Here is a 15,736-nt window from a genome sequence, read left to right as displayed (position 1 = left end):
AAAGGACGGATGTGCTCAATAAAACAAGGATAATTTTTAAAGGGTAAGATTTGGGTTCCGTAGTACCTTAAAGACGGACTAGATTTCCAGGGTACGAGCTTTCAAGAGTCAGATGATAGGAGCTCTGACTCTTGAAAGCTTAAAGCCTGGTAATCCGGTCGCTCTTTATGGTGCTACGAGACCCGGATCTCGCTCTTCTGCTACAGGTCAACACAGCTAGCCTCTTGAAACTGTCTTGAAAAGGATGACCTTGATGTAGTGCAAACAGGGACAGACATGCTCTTCCCCAACAACATTGTGGGGCCAACACAGTGCTAAATAAGCTCACTCAAGGAAACACAAATTCACCTTGTGATTTTCAAAGCGGTGTGAACACACTGCAAAGAAGAGCAAGGTTGTAAAGCAGACCCAATGGGTATATAAGTGTTGCCGCAGAATGCCAGCACCACATCTCTTTACAGCTGAGCCAGAGTTAGCCAAATATTATCAGGCAGGGAAAGAAAACTTACTGTGTATCAATTGGGCTAGGGATTCTCTTTAACTGCCATTTTTGATTGACAGGAGAATGTGGTGCATTTCTGACTTCGAAATCGGCAAGCCACTTGGCAAAGGGAGGTTTGGTGCTGTGTACTTGGCCCGGAGCAAAGAGACTCACTTCATCTTGGCCTTAAAAGTTATATTCAAGTCTGCCATGGAGAAGGCACAGCTAGAACACCAACTCCGAAGAGAAATAGAAATCCTGTGTCACCTCAGGTGAAAGGCAAAATTTCACATTGATTTTCTGTGTGCAAGGAGTTTCATCTTGGGGAAATTCTTCAAGCAAACAACTGTTCCCTCTCTTGCCCCCCTCCCGGCCCCAGCCGCCTGAAGTGGTAATTAGCCCAGGATAAGCTTCCCATCAATTCTCCTAATTTGCACGTATCAGCCCCAGGCTCTGGTGTACAGAGATGCAGGGGAGCACAGCATGCCTCATGACGCTAGTGAAGCAATTGCAAAGTTTTGTTGATACAACAGGATATGGTAAAGACCCCAACATGGCATCCACAAATGCTTTAGCATAGTGGTTGGGATGCAAATCAGCACTCTGCTAGTTCAGCTCCTACTTACTGCCAGGAGCTCTGCAGGAGGCCTTGGGCAAGCCAATCCATTCAGCCCAGCTGTATTGTTGGGATAATAACAACAGTGACTTTGTTCACTGCTCTGGGTGGGGCACTAATCTGTATAGAAGAGCTGCTATAGCATAGGGGTGATGGTTGGGCTGTGAATCAGCACTCTGCTGGTTCAAATCTCACTACTGCCATGAGCTCAGCAGGTGGCCTTGGGTAAGCCATTCCTCTCAGCCCCAGCTCCCCAGCTGTATTGTCGAGATAATAACAGCACTGACTTTGTTCACTGCTCTGAGTGGGCATTAATCTGTCCAGAAGAGTGGTATATAACCACACTGTTATTGTTGTTATTCTGGTACATGATTACTACTTGCATCTTAGGGATAAATCCAGTGGGACTTGAATGGGACAGGGAAAAAATGGAGAACTTCAGGTCACTCCCAACTAGCTGTCTGATTAGGAAAGTGTTGAGCTCATCCTGGGCAGGTGTCTCACAGCAACAACCCACCCTTGGCTTTGCCGTAGACACAGCATGCTTTTTGTTTCTGGGTTTGGCAACCTCTTACAGTGCAGGCAGAAAACGCTCCTCTTCCTTTGAGAACTGAAAACAAACATTGTCTCTTCCCCAAAGTAACAAGCAGATCCTGGCTTTCCTCCACCAGCTCAGGACAGGCGGTGTTTCAGGAAAGCCAAAGGACTTTGCCTTTGCATCAGCAGGGAACACCTACTCGGAAGGAGCTGCCTCCATCTTAGAACGCTTGGCGTGGAACTTAACGATGTTTTTTGGACCCTCCTGTTTTTGAGGTTAGTCCTGCTGCTACGGCGGCTGTTTTGTGGTGGCACCCTGCTGTCCTTTTCTAAAGTGCCTGCAGGCTGAATGAGGCTCCATTAAGCAATGGCTGTGTTGGACCATGCATCAGAGCCAGGAGATGCTGAACGCTCACAGCTGAAGGGAGAGAATGTGTAGGGGAGCGTACGTGGAAATAGCCGTTTGAGTTTGGAACAGGCAGAGAGAGAGAGAAGAAACAGACAGCCATTCCTGACTGTAAGACCTTAGGCAGGGGAGATGGAGTTTTAGTATCTTCCTCTGGAAATCTGATGATCTGCTTCCCTTTAGGAACGCCTCCTTGCCTCCACCTGTGTTCTGCTGCATATGTGCGAAAACAGCCAACACTTCAAAAACACCATCAGTCTCCAGGGCTCTTTTCTCAAAAGAGAATTGATAACAATAACTGTGTTTATATACCACTCTTCTAAACAAATTAATGCCCCCCTCAAAGCAGTGAACAAAGTTAGTGTCATTATTATCCCCACAATACAGCTGGGGAGCTGGAGCTGAGAGGAGTGGCTTACCCAAGGCCACCTGCTGAGCTCATGGCTGTAGAGGGAGTCGAACCAGCAGAGTGCTGATTCACAGTCCAACCACTTAACCACTCCGCTGCAGCATAACCCAGTAAATGCTACCCACAGACCCTTTTGCAGCTCCAAGAAGTGCAAAACTTGGAACAGGTAAAAGGTAATCCCCAACTGTAGCCTTCTCGTTACCCCTTAATAATATGGTACTTGTTTCTTCTCCTGCCTTTGATCTACTGCCATTGCAAGTGACCCTAAATTAGCCACAGCCCAATAGTAGTTTCTTTCTAGAATTTTGCAAGGCTGCCTAGTACATCTGTGTGGGGAATCAAACATTAAGCAACCCACCAGAGCGACTCACACAAATGAAGCCCCCGTTATCCACCCATGCTTTACCCTCCTTCTTTAGGCATCCAAATATCCTAAGGATGTATAATTACTTTCACGACCAGACACGGATCTTCCTGATGCTGGAATATGCTCCAAGAGGGGAGCTGTACAAAGAGTTACAGAAAAAGAAATACTTTGATGACACTAGAACTGCAACGGTGAGTACAAAGCCAAATGGTGCCATTTTGCTAGGAGAATGATGGGGGAACCAAGTTATGCCGTAAGCCAATGAACAATTGGCTTACGACATTTTGTGGTGCGAAATGTACCACCAAAGAATCTTACTTTATGTGTTATTATTGGGTGACTCCTGAGGAAGTGATACGAAACAAGTTATTAGCTGGCTGCTTATTGAGTACCCCAATAACAGCACCTGTGGAAAGGAATGAGAAAGAAATTATGTTTTTTGAAGAGTTACTGCTCTCACCTTGAAGATACTTAACTTTGTTGTAGTGTGGAAGCTTCTTCAGTCTTCCTGCTTCACACCAGCACCGTCAATGGAAATATAAAGTAGCCTATATTTTGTTCATTAGAGAGCTGCTGCCTTGTGGATTATTTATGTTCGTTGTATATTGGAAATTGGCAAACTATTATGGCCGTTTCCACACACATTGAATAATGCACTTTAAATGCACTTTAATTATCCTTTAGAAGTGGATTTTTTGTTCCACACATGGAAAATCAGTTACAAATGTGCACTAAAGCATATTGAAAGTGGATTATTTAACGTGTGTGGAAACGGCCTCTATCTTGTTACATTTTGTATGTGAATGAATAGTATAGTAGCACTTGGCACTTTATAATTTATTACTCACACATTTATATACATATAAAAAATATTTTCTATTGTTGTTCCCTCTGCATTTTGCTAATGAACAAAACCTGCGGTAAGAATTAAGGTAATTAAAGTGCACCGCGCAATGCTGTAGAGGAGGGCCACCAACGTGGGTGTAGACAGGGTCCAAAAGCTGCTGAGAACCACTCAACAGGCACTAGCAATTCTCCTGTTTCGCAGGGCCAATATCAAGAGGGTTCAAATTCAGCCAATTTGCCACGTCTGGCCTTCCAGTGTATTCCTTTCTCCACAATCAACATCCACAATGGGTTCCCAAATACCACATCAATCCAATGTTGTATCTGGGAACCCATTGCGGATGTTGATTGTGGAGAAAGGAATACACTGTAGGCAACATCCACAATGGGTTCCACAATCAACATCCATCGGTCCGATGTTGTATCTGGGAACCCGCTGTGGATGTTGCCTACAGCGTTGCCTCATCAATTCTTATTGAGAAGAACAGAGGATTAAAAACCATCCTGCAGAGGGTCTGAGGACTGTGCCACACCCCAGTAGGGGAGTGGAAGGACACTCCCTGCTATCTTCTCTTAAGTGTACCTCATATATATTTTGGAATTGCAATATTGTGGAAGGAACTTTTCATTGTATGGTTGCACTTTGTAGGAATCGTATGTGCATCTTGCATTTGCACTTTATGTAAGATTTTTTGCATTGTCTATTTTGTACTGGATTGAGTTGTAAGTCATGTTTACATCATACATTGAAATTGCTTATTTGCACGGTGCACTTTAAATACTTTAATTCTTACCGCAGGAGTTTTGTGTTCTTATCGTCCTGGTTGGTACTTCGCGGCATCCCTCCTTTTAGTAATGAACAAAACCTGGCAGTCTCCTGCCTGTTTGCCTGTCTCATCTGTTCTTGTGTTTGCTATTGTCGTGACTTGCCAACTCCTATCCCTTCCCTGCACAGGGTTCATACCAACATGGGACGATAAGGCAGCTTTCTGGTTGGCCAAAATAATAATAAAAAGAACCAAGCCATTGGCTACAGTAATGGAGGGGCCTTGGGGGAGTTGAAGGCTAGTGAGCCAGAAGAGGTTCAAAGATTTGACTCTCGTGAAATAGTTCCGTGGGCACTAGATAACCTCTGCTGCAGAATGCACATCCAAGAGCACTTCCGTTTGTGCAAGGGATCATTGAAAACCATTGATCTTGCACAAATGGAAATGCTCCCTGAAGCACAGTCTGTGGCAGAGGCTATCTCATGTGCACAGAAGAATCCCAGCCTTTGTGTGTTACTGCTGCTACACTGTCTAGGATCCAGAGGCGATTGCCTTCCACACATCTTTGCTACCGCTGATCGCTTTAAAAATAAAACAGCAAACTACATATGCCCTGTAGGGTTTCCTGAATTCTCATGAGAATATGGCCACCATTTCAGTTGCCCTGGCAACAGGCAACTAAAAATAATGACTAAATTTTCAAGAGAAGGCATCTCACAGGAGTCCAGGAACTGGAATGTGAAGGTTTTAAAGAGATCTGTGCAGGATATTTATGTTGATCTCTGGCTTCTGTGTAGGGCAGGAGCCTTCCAAAATCTGCCACCTGAAGTGACTTCTCGGGTCACCTCATTATACAATAAGCTGTATACAGGGCCAGCTGTACACAGACTTGGGCCCAACCACACCTCACACTGTTTGGGGGTCCGTCCTGGGTGCTGTCAAACCAGATTTGTGCGGGGAATTTTGAGTTTAGCACTCCCAACGATTTTTGAAACCTCAGGTGAGTAGGCGATAGTAACAAGGGGCGAACATAAACAAAAGGATTTCACGTGTACTAGGGCTCCATTGTGGTCAGATGAAGCAGTCTAAAGGGAGTGATCCGATCTTTGTCACCCTACCATGCAGAATTTCACCATTTATCCATTTTTACTTATGGACCCATCAACTGCTTTCCAGACGATGTTCTAGACTAATGCAAAAATGTTACTGAGCAGATGTATTGTCGAAGGCTTTCACGGCCGGAGAACGATGGCTGTTGTGGGTTTTCCGGGCTGTATTGCCGTGGTCTTGGCATTGTAGTTCCTGACGTTTCGCCAGCAGCTGTGGCTGGCATCTTCAGAGGTGTAGCACCAAAAGACAGAGATCTCTCAGTGTGACCTACATCTTTTCCACACTGTGACACTGAGAGATCTCTGTCTTTTGGTGCTACACCTCTGAAGATGCCAGCCACAGCTGCTGGCGAAACGTCAGGAACTACAATGCCAAGACCACGGCAATACAGCCCGGAAAACCCACAACAACCATCATTACTGAGCAGGTTGAGATGTTGTTGATTTTGTCTGCATGTGACTTTTTACAGTATATGGAAGAAATATCCGAAGCTCTGATATACTGTCACGCTCAGAAAGTAATCCATAGAGACATTAAGCCGGAAAACCTTCTGTTAGGTTTAAGAGGGGAGCTGAAGCTGGCAGACTTTGGCTGGTCGGTGCATGCTCCATCGCTAAGGTATGCCTCTCTTTAGAGCTCCTTTTTAAAAATAAAGTTATTTAATCCATCTTTACCATTCTGACAGATTTTACCAAAAAGTGCAGTGTTGTCCAGCCCATTAGACATTGGGCTACAGCAGTATTTCAAATGTAGTTACTGTTTTCTCATGTGCCTACTCAAATGTCTAAGAACACCTTTAGGATTGGGAGGAGGGGGTCAGATTAATGGTCTATCTAGCCCAAAATTGCGTATGGTGGTTTGGGATCAATTTTACCTGGAAACTGTCGTTTTCAAAGACAGAGCTGTGCAGGCTCTCTAAGGGAAAAGAACTTTGCAATTGTTTTCTTGTAATCTCAACTGGGAGGAACTAAATGTTCTTCCCCTCTCCTGCCTCTCCGCACTAGAAACAGGGTCCTGAACTGGCACGTGCAAACTCTTGAACTTTCCCTTACAGAACTAACACCTGGGGAGGGAAATTTAGTTTATGGAAATAGTACAGGAGGAAAGGTTTAAAGCTTCTCTACCACCACTTCTGCAATTAAATTAGCAGCCCCACATGGTGGCTTTAAAGTTTTTTTAAAAAACAAAGCTCTCTCTGATCTCCTGCATTATTGTCGTTTGAGCCCCAAGAAAATTTTCAGCATTGTCCCTAGCTCAGGGAGGCACGAGAGAAGAAGAGCTGGTCGTTTCTCTCTCCATTGAGATTGCAAGAAAACAGTTGCAAAGTTCCTCTTCCCCAGAGATCCTGCACAGCTCTGTCTTTGAAAACGATAGTTTCCAGGCAAAATTGATCCCTGGCATGTTGAAAAAACGTGTGTCTGGAGTCACGTTTAGCTTGGCCCTGAGATACTTCCAACTGGAGATATCGGGGATTGGACCTTGGGCTCATATGCAGACAAAACCAGCTCAGCCACTGAACCACAATGTACTTGGGGTTCTTTCCAGCACCCTTGAGGCAACTACACTCCACATGAGATGTGACTGTTAGTAAGTCTGGTCTGGGGAACCCAGACCTGACTTGTTAAAAACCATTACATCTTATTTGTTCTATAGTTCTGCTTGAACCTGACTAGACTCTTAACTACAAAAGCTAATGCCTGTTGGTGGGAGGGATGGGACTCTGCTTTTGGTGTGCACACATCTTAGACTTAGCAAGAAAAGCTTGTTTAGTTTTAGAATACCATCCTTGTCCACAAGGCTTTATAGTAAGCCGGAGAACAAAAGTCCCAAAACCAAAGAGCTTACAATCTAAACCAAGAGTCCTCGGTGCTTTTGAGCCTGTGAGCACCTTTGGAATTCTGAAAGTGTGGCGGGTGCCTCCACAAAATAGCTGCTACGAAATACTTGCTGCAGAAGCCAGAGCCAGCCACAAAATGGCCGCCACAGCTTACTTTCAGTCACACAGTGAAGATCCTCGTGCTGGGGTGGCAGATTGGTTTGCCATGTTCCTATACCCTCCTGATGGGGACCTAGCACTTACCTCATGCCCGTTGCATGTTCTCCCTTCACTTGTGCACTCCAGCTCCTGTGTGATGACGTCACTTCTAGAAGAGATGTCATCACGCCAGCAACAGGAGCACTCCTGTGCTCTGTGCAGGGCCGATTTGGCCCATTTGGGGGCAAAACTGGCCCCAAACGAAGCATGGGAGCACTCCCACAGCTGATGCAATGACATCACTTCCAAAAGTGACATTGTCGCACTCCCTGGGTGCGTGTATGCATGTTTTCCTGGGGTGCCTGCCGATGGTGGGTGACCTTTGGCGGGGCTTGCCACCTCCCGCCGATCACTGGCAGATCAATGAGCAAGGAGGCAAACCCCTGGGAGTTTACTCCACTGGCGGGCACCTGGGAACCCTAGTGGCAGATGCTGCCAAATCAACGTTTTTTTAAAAAAATCCGCACAGCCAATCAAAAGCCTTGCTGAGCAAAAGCCCCACCCGCTGTCTGAAAAACACTTGGCAGGCATCAGGAAAGGTGTCAGTGGGTGCCCTGTTGCCCACAGGGCCCACACTGGGGACCCTATTCTGAACGAATGGGCAGAAAAACAAAGGTGGGTTAGGAGGGCCATGGAAGAAATATGAGCTGATATGGTTTACTTGTATTTTGACTTAATTCACATTGGGGGGCGAGAACTGCGCTGGAAAGAATTATGCCTGCTTTTCATACCACAGTCAGTAAAAAAGCTTGGCAGTCCCCGGCTTGATACTTCAGTAAGGGCATTTTAAGAGGTTTACTTTGTTATCCTGAATGCCGTTCCTTTAGTGCAGTATTTAATTTTCTTTTTTTAAAAAATAGGAGGACCACGTTGTGTGGCACTACAGACTACCTTGCTCCAGAAATGATAGCAGGGAGTCCCCATGATGAAAACGTTGACGTGTGGTGTGTGGGTGTGCTTTGTTACGAGTGTCTCGCAGGTTATGCTCCATTTGAAGCAGCCACTCGGTTAGAGACATTCAGAAAAATAAGAGAGGTATGTTTTGTGCATCTCTTTTATTTATTTGTGTCATTTATAGTCCGTCTTTCTCACTGAGACTCAAGGCGGATGACACAGTGTGAGATTAGTACAGTCAGTATCAAGGACATTTCAATAAACAATGCCGTAAGGTAAATGAATGCAAGTTTACAAAGACATCACATTAGCAAAAATCCTATACAGAGCTGAAGAAATGCTGAAACAGAGCATAAGCAATTCTAGGACTGACATTAGACAACATGGAACTGCCCAGAAGGGTCATACTTAAAGCAACAGATACGACATAAGGCAAAATCGTGGTGAAGTCTCTGGTCCTTGTTAGTGAAGCATCTCTTTGAGATCATTTCCCTACAATGCAGCCCTCCTATCTGTGTAAAAAGCCCTTCTGAATAATTCCGTTTTGCATTGTTTGTGGAAAGCCAGGAGAGTGGGAGCTTTCCTGACCTTCTCAGGCAGGCCGTTCCAAAGGACAGGGGGCACCACAGAGAATGCACATGTATGGGCAGCTGTTGATTTCACCCATGTGCAGGGTGGCATCTGCAGGAGACCTTGTTCAAATGAGCCAAGCTACTGTGAAGGGACATAGGGAGAGCGGCGGTCCCGTAGATATGCTGGTCCAAGGCTGTGAGGAGCCTTGTATGTGATAGCTAATACCTTGAACTGAGCATGGTAACTGATAGGTAGCCCATGGAGTGACTGCTGGATGGGAGTGATATTCATGCTCGTGTTCGCTCCTGATAACAGCCGAGCTGCAGCATTTTGCACCAACTGAAGTCTCCTAGTTAATTTAGACGGGAGACTTATGTATAGTGCATTACAATAGTCAAGTCGTGATGTTACCATAGCATGGATCCCGGTGGCCAGATCAGCCATGTCAAGATAGGAAGCCATCTTCCAGGCTAGAGTGAGCTTGTAGAAAGAATTTTTTGCAGCTGCCTTGCTTTTCATTCATGTGGAATCTTCTTCATAAAGCTGAAAGCCATTTTAAGGGGAATTATGTTTTTGTTAGCAGCCAGATGAGGGGCAAAGGTGGCATGGTACAGCCCGATCTCATCAGATCTTGGAAGCTTGGCAGGACTGGTACTTGGATGGGCGACAACCAAGGAAGGCTCTGAAGAGAAAGGCACTGGCAAACCACCTCTCTTCCTCATTTGCCTTGAAAGCCCCTTTGTGGCGTCACCATAAGTTGACTGCGATTTGCACATACACACACATGCGCACACACAGCAGCCAGATACACAGGACAAAACATTTCCTCTTTATAAATGATGTGAGGCCATATTGTACAGGGACACACTTTTGACCAGCTTGGGGATTTTTTTTTCTGAAACAAATGATAAGTTTGATCTGAAAGAATTTCAGTTCCAAGTATTCCTTCAGCCAAGCCAATATGCTGTTTCACAAGCCCCCAGTTGGCAGAGCTTAATATTACAATATTTTGTGTACTCAAAATCATTTGAAGCCTCTTTGAGGTCTTCAACAAATGCAAATGGCTTCCACATGATGGTTTTGCTCTGGTTTAGTACCAAACTCGGGGACAATTGTTTTGGATCATCCACACTGTGTCCTTCCCCTAACAGTTCACTTTTTGGAGTTTTTCTCCTACTTTGCTGAAATCTTTCCCTAAACCTAATTTGAGACGATCTGTTTGGAAAGATTGCCATCAAAGTGCCTTTGCATACCATCTGGATGGGAAAGCATGCATTTTTAAGGTCCCACCCATATCGGCACCATTTTCCTTGCCTCAGCCCCCATAGCCACCATTTCCAGCCCCTGGATCTTAGACAGCCCTTTCAGGCTTTTTTAAAAATCATCAGTTGCTAGATCATTATAGCACAGACCTCCACACACAAATCCTATAGGGGGATCCCCCACTTGTAATGATCTATTGTCGTGATCTACTAGTTCCTCTTAACATTTTATTTTAAGTCTCTGGTCCTTTTCGTTGTGGAGGTAAAAGGGGAAAGATGTCTCCCTTATATCTCCACGAAGAAAAGGATTAGAGAACACTGAGAATACAAAAGGATTGTGGCAACAGATTGTAACAATGTTATTGTACTATAGTGATCTAGCAATTACTGATTTATTTATTTTTAAAGCCCCTCAGTGGCATTGGAGGAAACAGCAATTGGGGGGGGGGGCAGGGTTGAAGCAAGGAAAGTGCAGGGGAAACTGTTTGGATGCACTGTTGCCACTAAAAATGTCTCCACAGCAGCATCTACACAGAGAATCACTTTGTAGCAGCCTGAGATCAATCTATTTTCACCCCTTCCCCTGCACTGGGAGGCTAGAACAAGAGCTTCAAATTAGTCAAGGGCTGATGCTCAAGTCAAGATTATAACTCTCAGGCCTTACCAAGATGGGAGACAGAAACTCTCGCAGTGCACAATTTCATTCAAGAATTTACGAGAAGAATTTCACTCAAGAATTTACTAGAAGATGCTTAAGAGCAAAAATTAAAAGAGAAGCAACAGAGTAAAAAGAACCAAAACATACTTCTCGGAGCAAAAATACCTTAAAGAAACAAGCTGCCCCTTGATTGTAGACGCTGATCATCAACACAGCATCAATTTCAGGTTAAAGTAGATGGCTCCTCCACGTGAAGTATATGAGCACAGCAGCTAACAGGATCAAGTTTTAGGGTGTCAAAGAAGCATACAACAGTTTCTGAAAAGCAGCACCTACATTTACATGCCTCTGCCTGATCACAAATAGACAGGATGAATAGATAAGAGAGCAGAGGCTGACATGTGAGCAGTGTAGCTGGAGAAGGCGGACAGCACATAAAAGAAACAAGTAGTATAGTACAGCATATTTCACAGAAGGTACAACTACTGATGCTACTTCTTTATCTTCAAGGTTAATATGACATTTCCTTCTTGGATGTCTGATGGCGCCAGGGACCTGATTTCCAAAATACTTAATCGTACACCTTCTCTGCGACTACCTCTGAAAGCAATCATAGAACATCCCTGGGTTAAGACTAACTCAAGAAGGATTTTGCCACCTGTGTACAACAAGGTAGAAGAGTGAGCGTCTGCAATGTTCTGAAGATGGCAGAACGCTCAGTCTGTGCCTTCTCTCTCTCTTTTTTAAAGATAGCTGGTAGCAGTGGTGCAGACAGCAGTCTCACTTCTGCTTATCCTCCCGCTTCCCGCTAAGCTGTTTGCACAGACTTTGCAAATGGTGACTTTCTGCAATGGGTGAGCCAAATGTAAAGGGAGGTAAAAAAGCCAAGCTCTGTAAAATTCTTAATCCTTTTTGTAAATAAACTAATGATATAAAACCAAATTGGCTGTTTTCCAGCTGTTTTGAATGCAAAGGGAGAGGGTGAAAACAGAGTAAACTTGGGAGTTTTGCTTGGGTATGCCAGGTTGGAAATGAGTGGCAAGTCACAGAAACATTTGAGCTGGAAGGGATCCCAAGAGCCGTCTAGTCCAGCCCCCTGCACAGTGCAGGAAATTCACAGCTACCTCCCCCCTCTCCCCCAGTGACAGTTCTATGTTCAGAGGAAGGCAAAAATCCTCCAGGATCCCTGGCCAATCTGGCATGGAGGAAAATTCCTTCCCAACCCCAAAGTGGTGATCAGAATTGGTGGTGGTAGAGACTAGAGAGTGCCCTCAAGACGTAGCTGACTTATGGCAACTCCTGGCAGGGTTTTCATGGCAAGAGACTAACAGAGGGGGTTTGCCATTGCCTACCTTGGGTATCTGACCTGGATAGCCCAGGTGAGCTATCCAGGTCAGGTCTCAGAAGCTAAGCAAGGTCGGCTTTGGTTAGTTATTGGATGGGAGACCTCCAATGAAGACCAGGGTTGCAGAGGCAGGCAACGGCACACCACCTCTGATAGTTTCTTGCCATGAAAACCCCACCAGGGGTTGCCATAAGCCAACTCTGACTTGAGGGCATTACACACCCCTTGAGCATATTAGAAAAAAAACATAAGAGCCTAGCAGTGGCTCATCTCTTCCTGCCCTCCCTTGTCTGATCTGCCTAAGTTCATACCGAGTCATAGGATCAGTAGTGCTGCCAGATAGCCATCTAGTCCCATCCATGTGGACAAATGTAGGAAAGGAAAGAGTAAAAAGGAACGATCTCTGATCACCTGCAACTTTGGGTGTCTTCAGAGCATGCTTGGTTTCTGCTGGGTGATCTCATGCGGTGGGATGAGTCATTGGCTAGGCAGAGAGAGCACTGGATCTTGAAACTTGAGGTGGTGCCCAGTGGAAAGCCTGATCTCATTAAACGGAGAAACAGGATGGTACTGGCAGCCTTAACAGTGGAGCTTGATTAACATAAGAGCAAATAGCGAAGACCAGGGCTTTTTTTCTGGGAAGAGGTGGTGGAACTCAGGACCGCACCATGATGTCACTTTGGGTAAGCTGGAACAAGGGGGGAGTTTTTAAAAGTTTAAATTACCCTAGGCGAAAATGGTCACATGGCCGGTGGCCCCGCCCCCTGATCTCCAGACAGAGGGGAGTTTAGACTGCCCTCTGCGCAGCGGCGCGGAGGGCAATCTAAACTCCCCTCTGTCTGAAGATCAGGGGGCAGGACCACCGGCCATGTGACCATTTTCAAGAGGTGCCGGAACTCCGTTCCACTGCGTTCCAGCTGAAAAAAAGCCCTGGTGAAGACCCTGAAACTTCAGGTGAAACCCTGCAACATGACAATAACAGGATCAGAGAAAACAACAACAGGGTTGCCGTATTTCAGTTCTCCAAATCCGAGCAGTCTATTTTGCATATTATGCAAATCAAGCATATTTACTATTGCCTTTGTCTGCCAATTGCATTGTGTCCGCTCTTGGTAAACTGCTAAAAAGAGTTGGGGGCAGACTGGAGGAAGCAACGTTTACCTACCCTTGTGCTCATCCCAGCGTTGTTTCATTTTTCTCAAACAATAGTGAAGCTTGCCAGAGAAAGGTGGAGCAAGCCTGCTGATCATAACTGTGACTTTGCTCATTGACCAGAAAAACGGCATTAGTTGTAATTACCAGCTCAAAAGGCAGCAGCGTTAAACCCGGATGCAACAATGTATCCTGATCACAGGTGTCCAGTGTGTCATTTCTGCTTGGTCTTCAGTGAATAAATAGCTTACTCCTGTGTGGTGGTGCTGATGCCCACACTGGGCTTGTTTCCATCTTTATTTCAGGTAAGGGTTCTTCATCCAGAGAGATCAAGATGGGTAGCCGTGTTAGCCTGTCTGTAGCAGTAGAAAAGAGCAAGAGTCCAGTAGCACCTGTAAGACTAACAATATTTGTGGTAGGGTAGGAGCTTTTGTATCTCAAGAAGTGAGCTGTGACTCACGAAAGCTCACAGGCTACAACAAATTTTGTTAAATCTTACAAGTGCTACTGGACTCTTGCTCTTTTCTACTCATCCAGACAGCAAACCAATTCAAAAACATTCCCTAAGGCTGTAGTTTACTTGAAAAATCTCCATCCTCCTTAAAAAATCTTGTTAGTCTCTAAGATGCCCCTGAACTCAAATCCTGCCATTCCACTGCAGACCAACACAGCTACCTATGTCCAATAATAAAAATGTTTATGTATAACATTTTAAGGGGGTGGGGTCATTTTACATTCAAGTAAGTATAGTTCTTATATTTGTAAAGCGAATTAAAATGAAATCCTACTAGATAATTCCCTTAGCGTTTTTCCGACGACTCACATTGATCCTGGTACACCTGCGCGAGCACCAGAATTAAAAGCGAGTGGTCGGACCTGGCCTCCAAAGGGCGCCACTGGTGGTGGACGGCCGGGCAAGGCTTCCTGGGCCTCTGCTGCCGGACGACGAAGCCAAGCTGGAAGGGGAGGCTGGCGCAGGAAGTGCGACACACCTGTAGGCCCTGGTGACGGGGCGTGACTGAAGCGCCCGCCGCCATGGCAGTCCTGCTGGAGCCGGGGATGCGGCGGGAAGAGCGAGCTCCCTCTGCCCACCCTCCCTGGCTCCACACCCCACCTGCCAGCCATCCCCAGACCCCTCCTGCCTCTCCACCCTCCCCAACCCCCTTGCCTTTCCTACCTGCCATCCCTCCCCAGATCCCTCCTGCCTCTCCACCCTCCCCAACCCCCTTGCCTTTCCTACCTGCCATCCCTCCCCAGATCCCTCCTGCCTCTCCACCCTCCCCAACCCCACTTGCCCTTCCTACCTGCCATCCCTCCCCAGATCCCTCCTGCCTCTCCACCCTCCCCAACCCCCTTGCCTTTCCTACCTGCCATCCCTCCCCAGATCCCTCCTGCCTCTCCACCCTCCCCAACCCCCTTGCCTTTCCTACCTGCCATCCCTCCCCAGATCCCTCCTGCCTCTCCACCCTCCCCAACCCCCTTGCCTTTCCTACCTGCCATCCCTTCCCAGACCCCTCCTGCCTCTCAGCTCTTCCCAGACTCCTCCTGACTTTCAGCCCTCCCCAAACCCCCCTTGCCCTCCCTATATGCTAGTTCTCCCCAGACCCCTCCTGCCTCATCCCTCCCCAGACCCCCCTTGCCCTCCCTACCCTCCAGCCCTCCCCAGATCCCCTTGCCCCCTACCTGCCAACTCTCTCCACACCCCTCCTGCCTCTCAGCCCTTCCCAAATCCCCTTGCCACCCTACCTGCCAGCCCTCCCCAGCCACCACCACCCCGCCGGCCCTCCCCAGCCCCAGCTCTCTAGAGTCCGTTGTATTTATTTGCACAACGGGCTTTGTTTCTACTTAATAATAATCGGGGCATAGGAAGTCACTGACGTTTATTCATGAGGTTGTTTTACCATTACATTCCAACCTTCTAGAGCTTGACACGATGCACGTGTGAATCCAGTCTGCCCATCTTTATAGTGGCACAAGGCTATTTTTCTTCCTCTCTGTTGGTGGGAGATGTTCTGATCAGACTTTTTAGCCAGATCTTGAACCATTCCTCTTCGGATCTATCTATGCGCCGCAGTCCTATGTAAGTTTGCGCCTGCGTCGAAACAAAAAAAAAAAATCCTTGGCGTGCCGCATGCGCATTACTGTGGCCCGAGCGCCGCCACTAACCGTCCTTTGCTAGGGGAGGGCGGGGGCAGAGCATGTGACGTTACATTTCCGTTCTGACGTCACGCGGGCTGTGACTGGAGCGTCTCCCTGTCAGAAGCGGTTAAGCCCGCCC

At 46.6% G+C, this 15,736-nt stretch overlaps 1 protein-coding gene across 1 annotated transcript; it reads left to right on the top strand.

The window, feature by feature from the left end:
- The first annotated feature begins 565 nt into the window (after window positions 1-565).
- Window positions 566-15,542, top strand: LOC129330428 (aurora kinase B-like). Its single transcript, XM_054980457.1, has 6 exons — window positions 566-753; window positions 2,869-3,007; window positions 6,009-6,157; window positions 8,435-8,609; window positions 11,472-11,588; window positions 15,492-15,542. Exons 1-6 carry the CDS (start codon window positions 566-568, stop codon window positions 15,540-15,542), a joined length of 819 nt encoding a protein of 272 aa, XP_054836432.1.
- The last annotated feature ends 194 nt before the right edge of the window (window positions 15,543-15,736 follow it).

The sequence above is a fragment of the Eublepharis macularius genome, chromosome 5, assembly GCF_028583425.1.
Source record: "Eublepharis macularius isolate TG4126 chromosome 5, MPM_Emac_v1.0, whole genome shotgun sequence".
Lineage (NCBI taxonomy): Eukaryota > Metazoa > Chordata > Lepidosauria > Squamata > Eublepharidae > Eublepharis > Eublepharis macularius.
The sequence above is the reverse complement of the archived record's forward strand: the minus strand, read 5'-3'. Positions and strand labels throughout refer to the sequence as shown.

Excerpts from the sequence above, each read along its gene's own strand:
- LOC129330428 (XM_054980457.1), top strand. The coding sequence starts at position 566 with ATGTGGTGCATTTCTGACTTCGAAATCGGCAAGCCACTTGGCAAAGGG. Across the intron at positions 3,008-6,008 it reads ATGACACTAGAACTGCAACG|TATATGGAAGAAATATCCGA; the intron begins GTGAGTACAAAG and ends GACTTTTTACAG. Across the intron at positions 11,589-15,491 it reads CAATCATAGAACATCCCTGG|ATCTTGAACCATTCCTCTTC; the intron begins GTTAAGACTAAC and ends CTTTTTAGCCAG.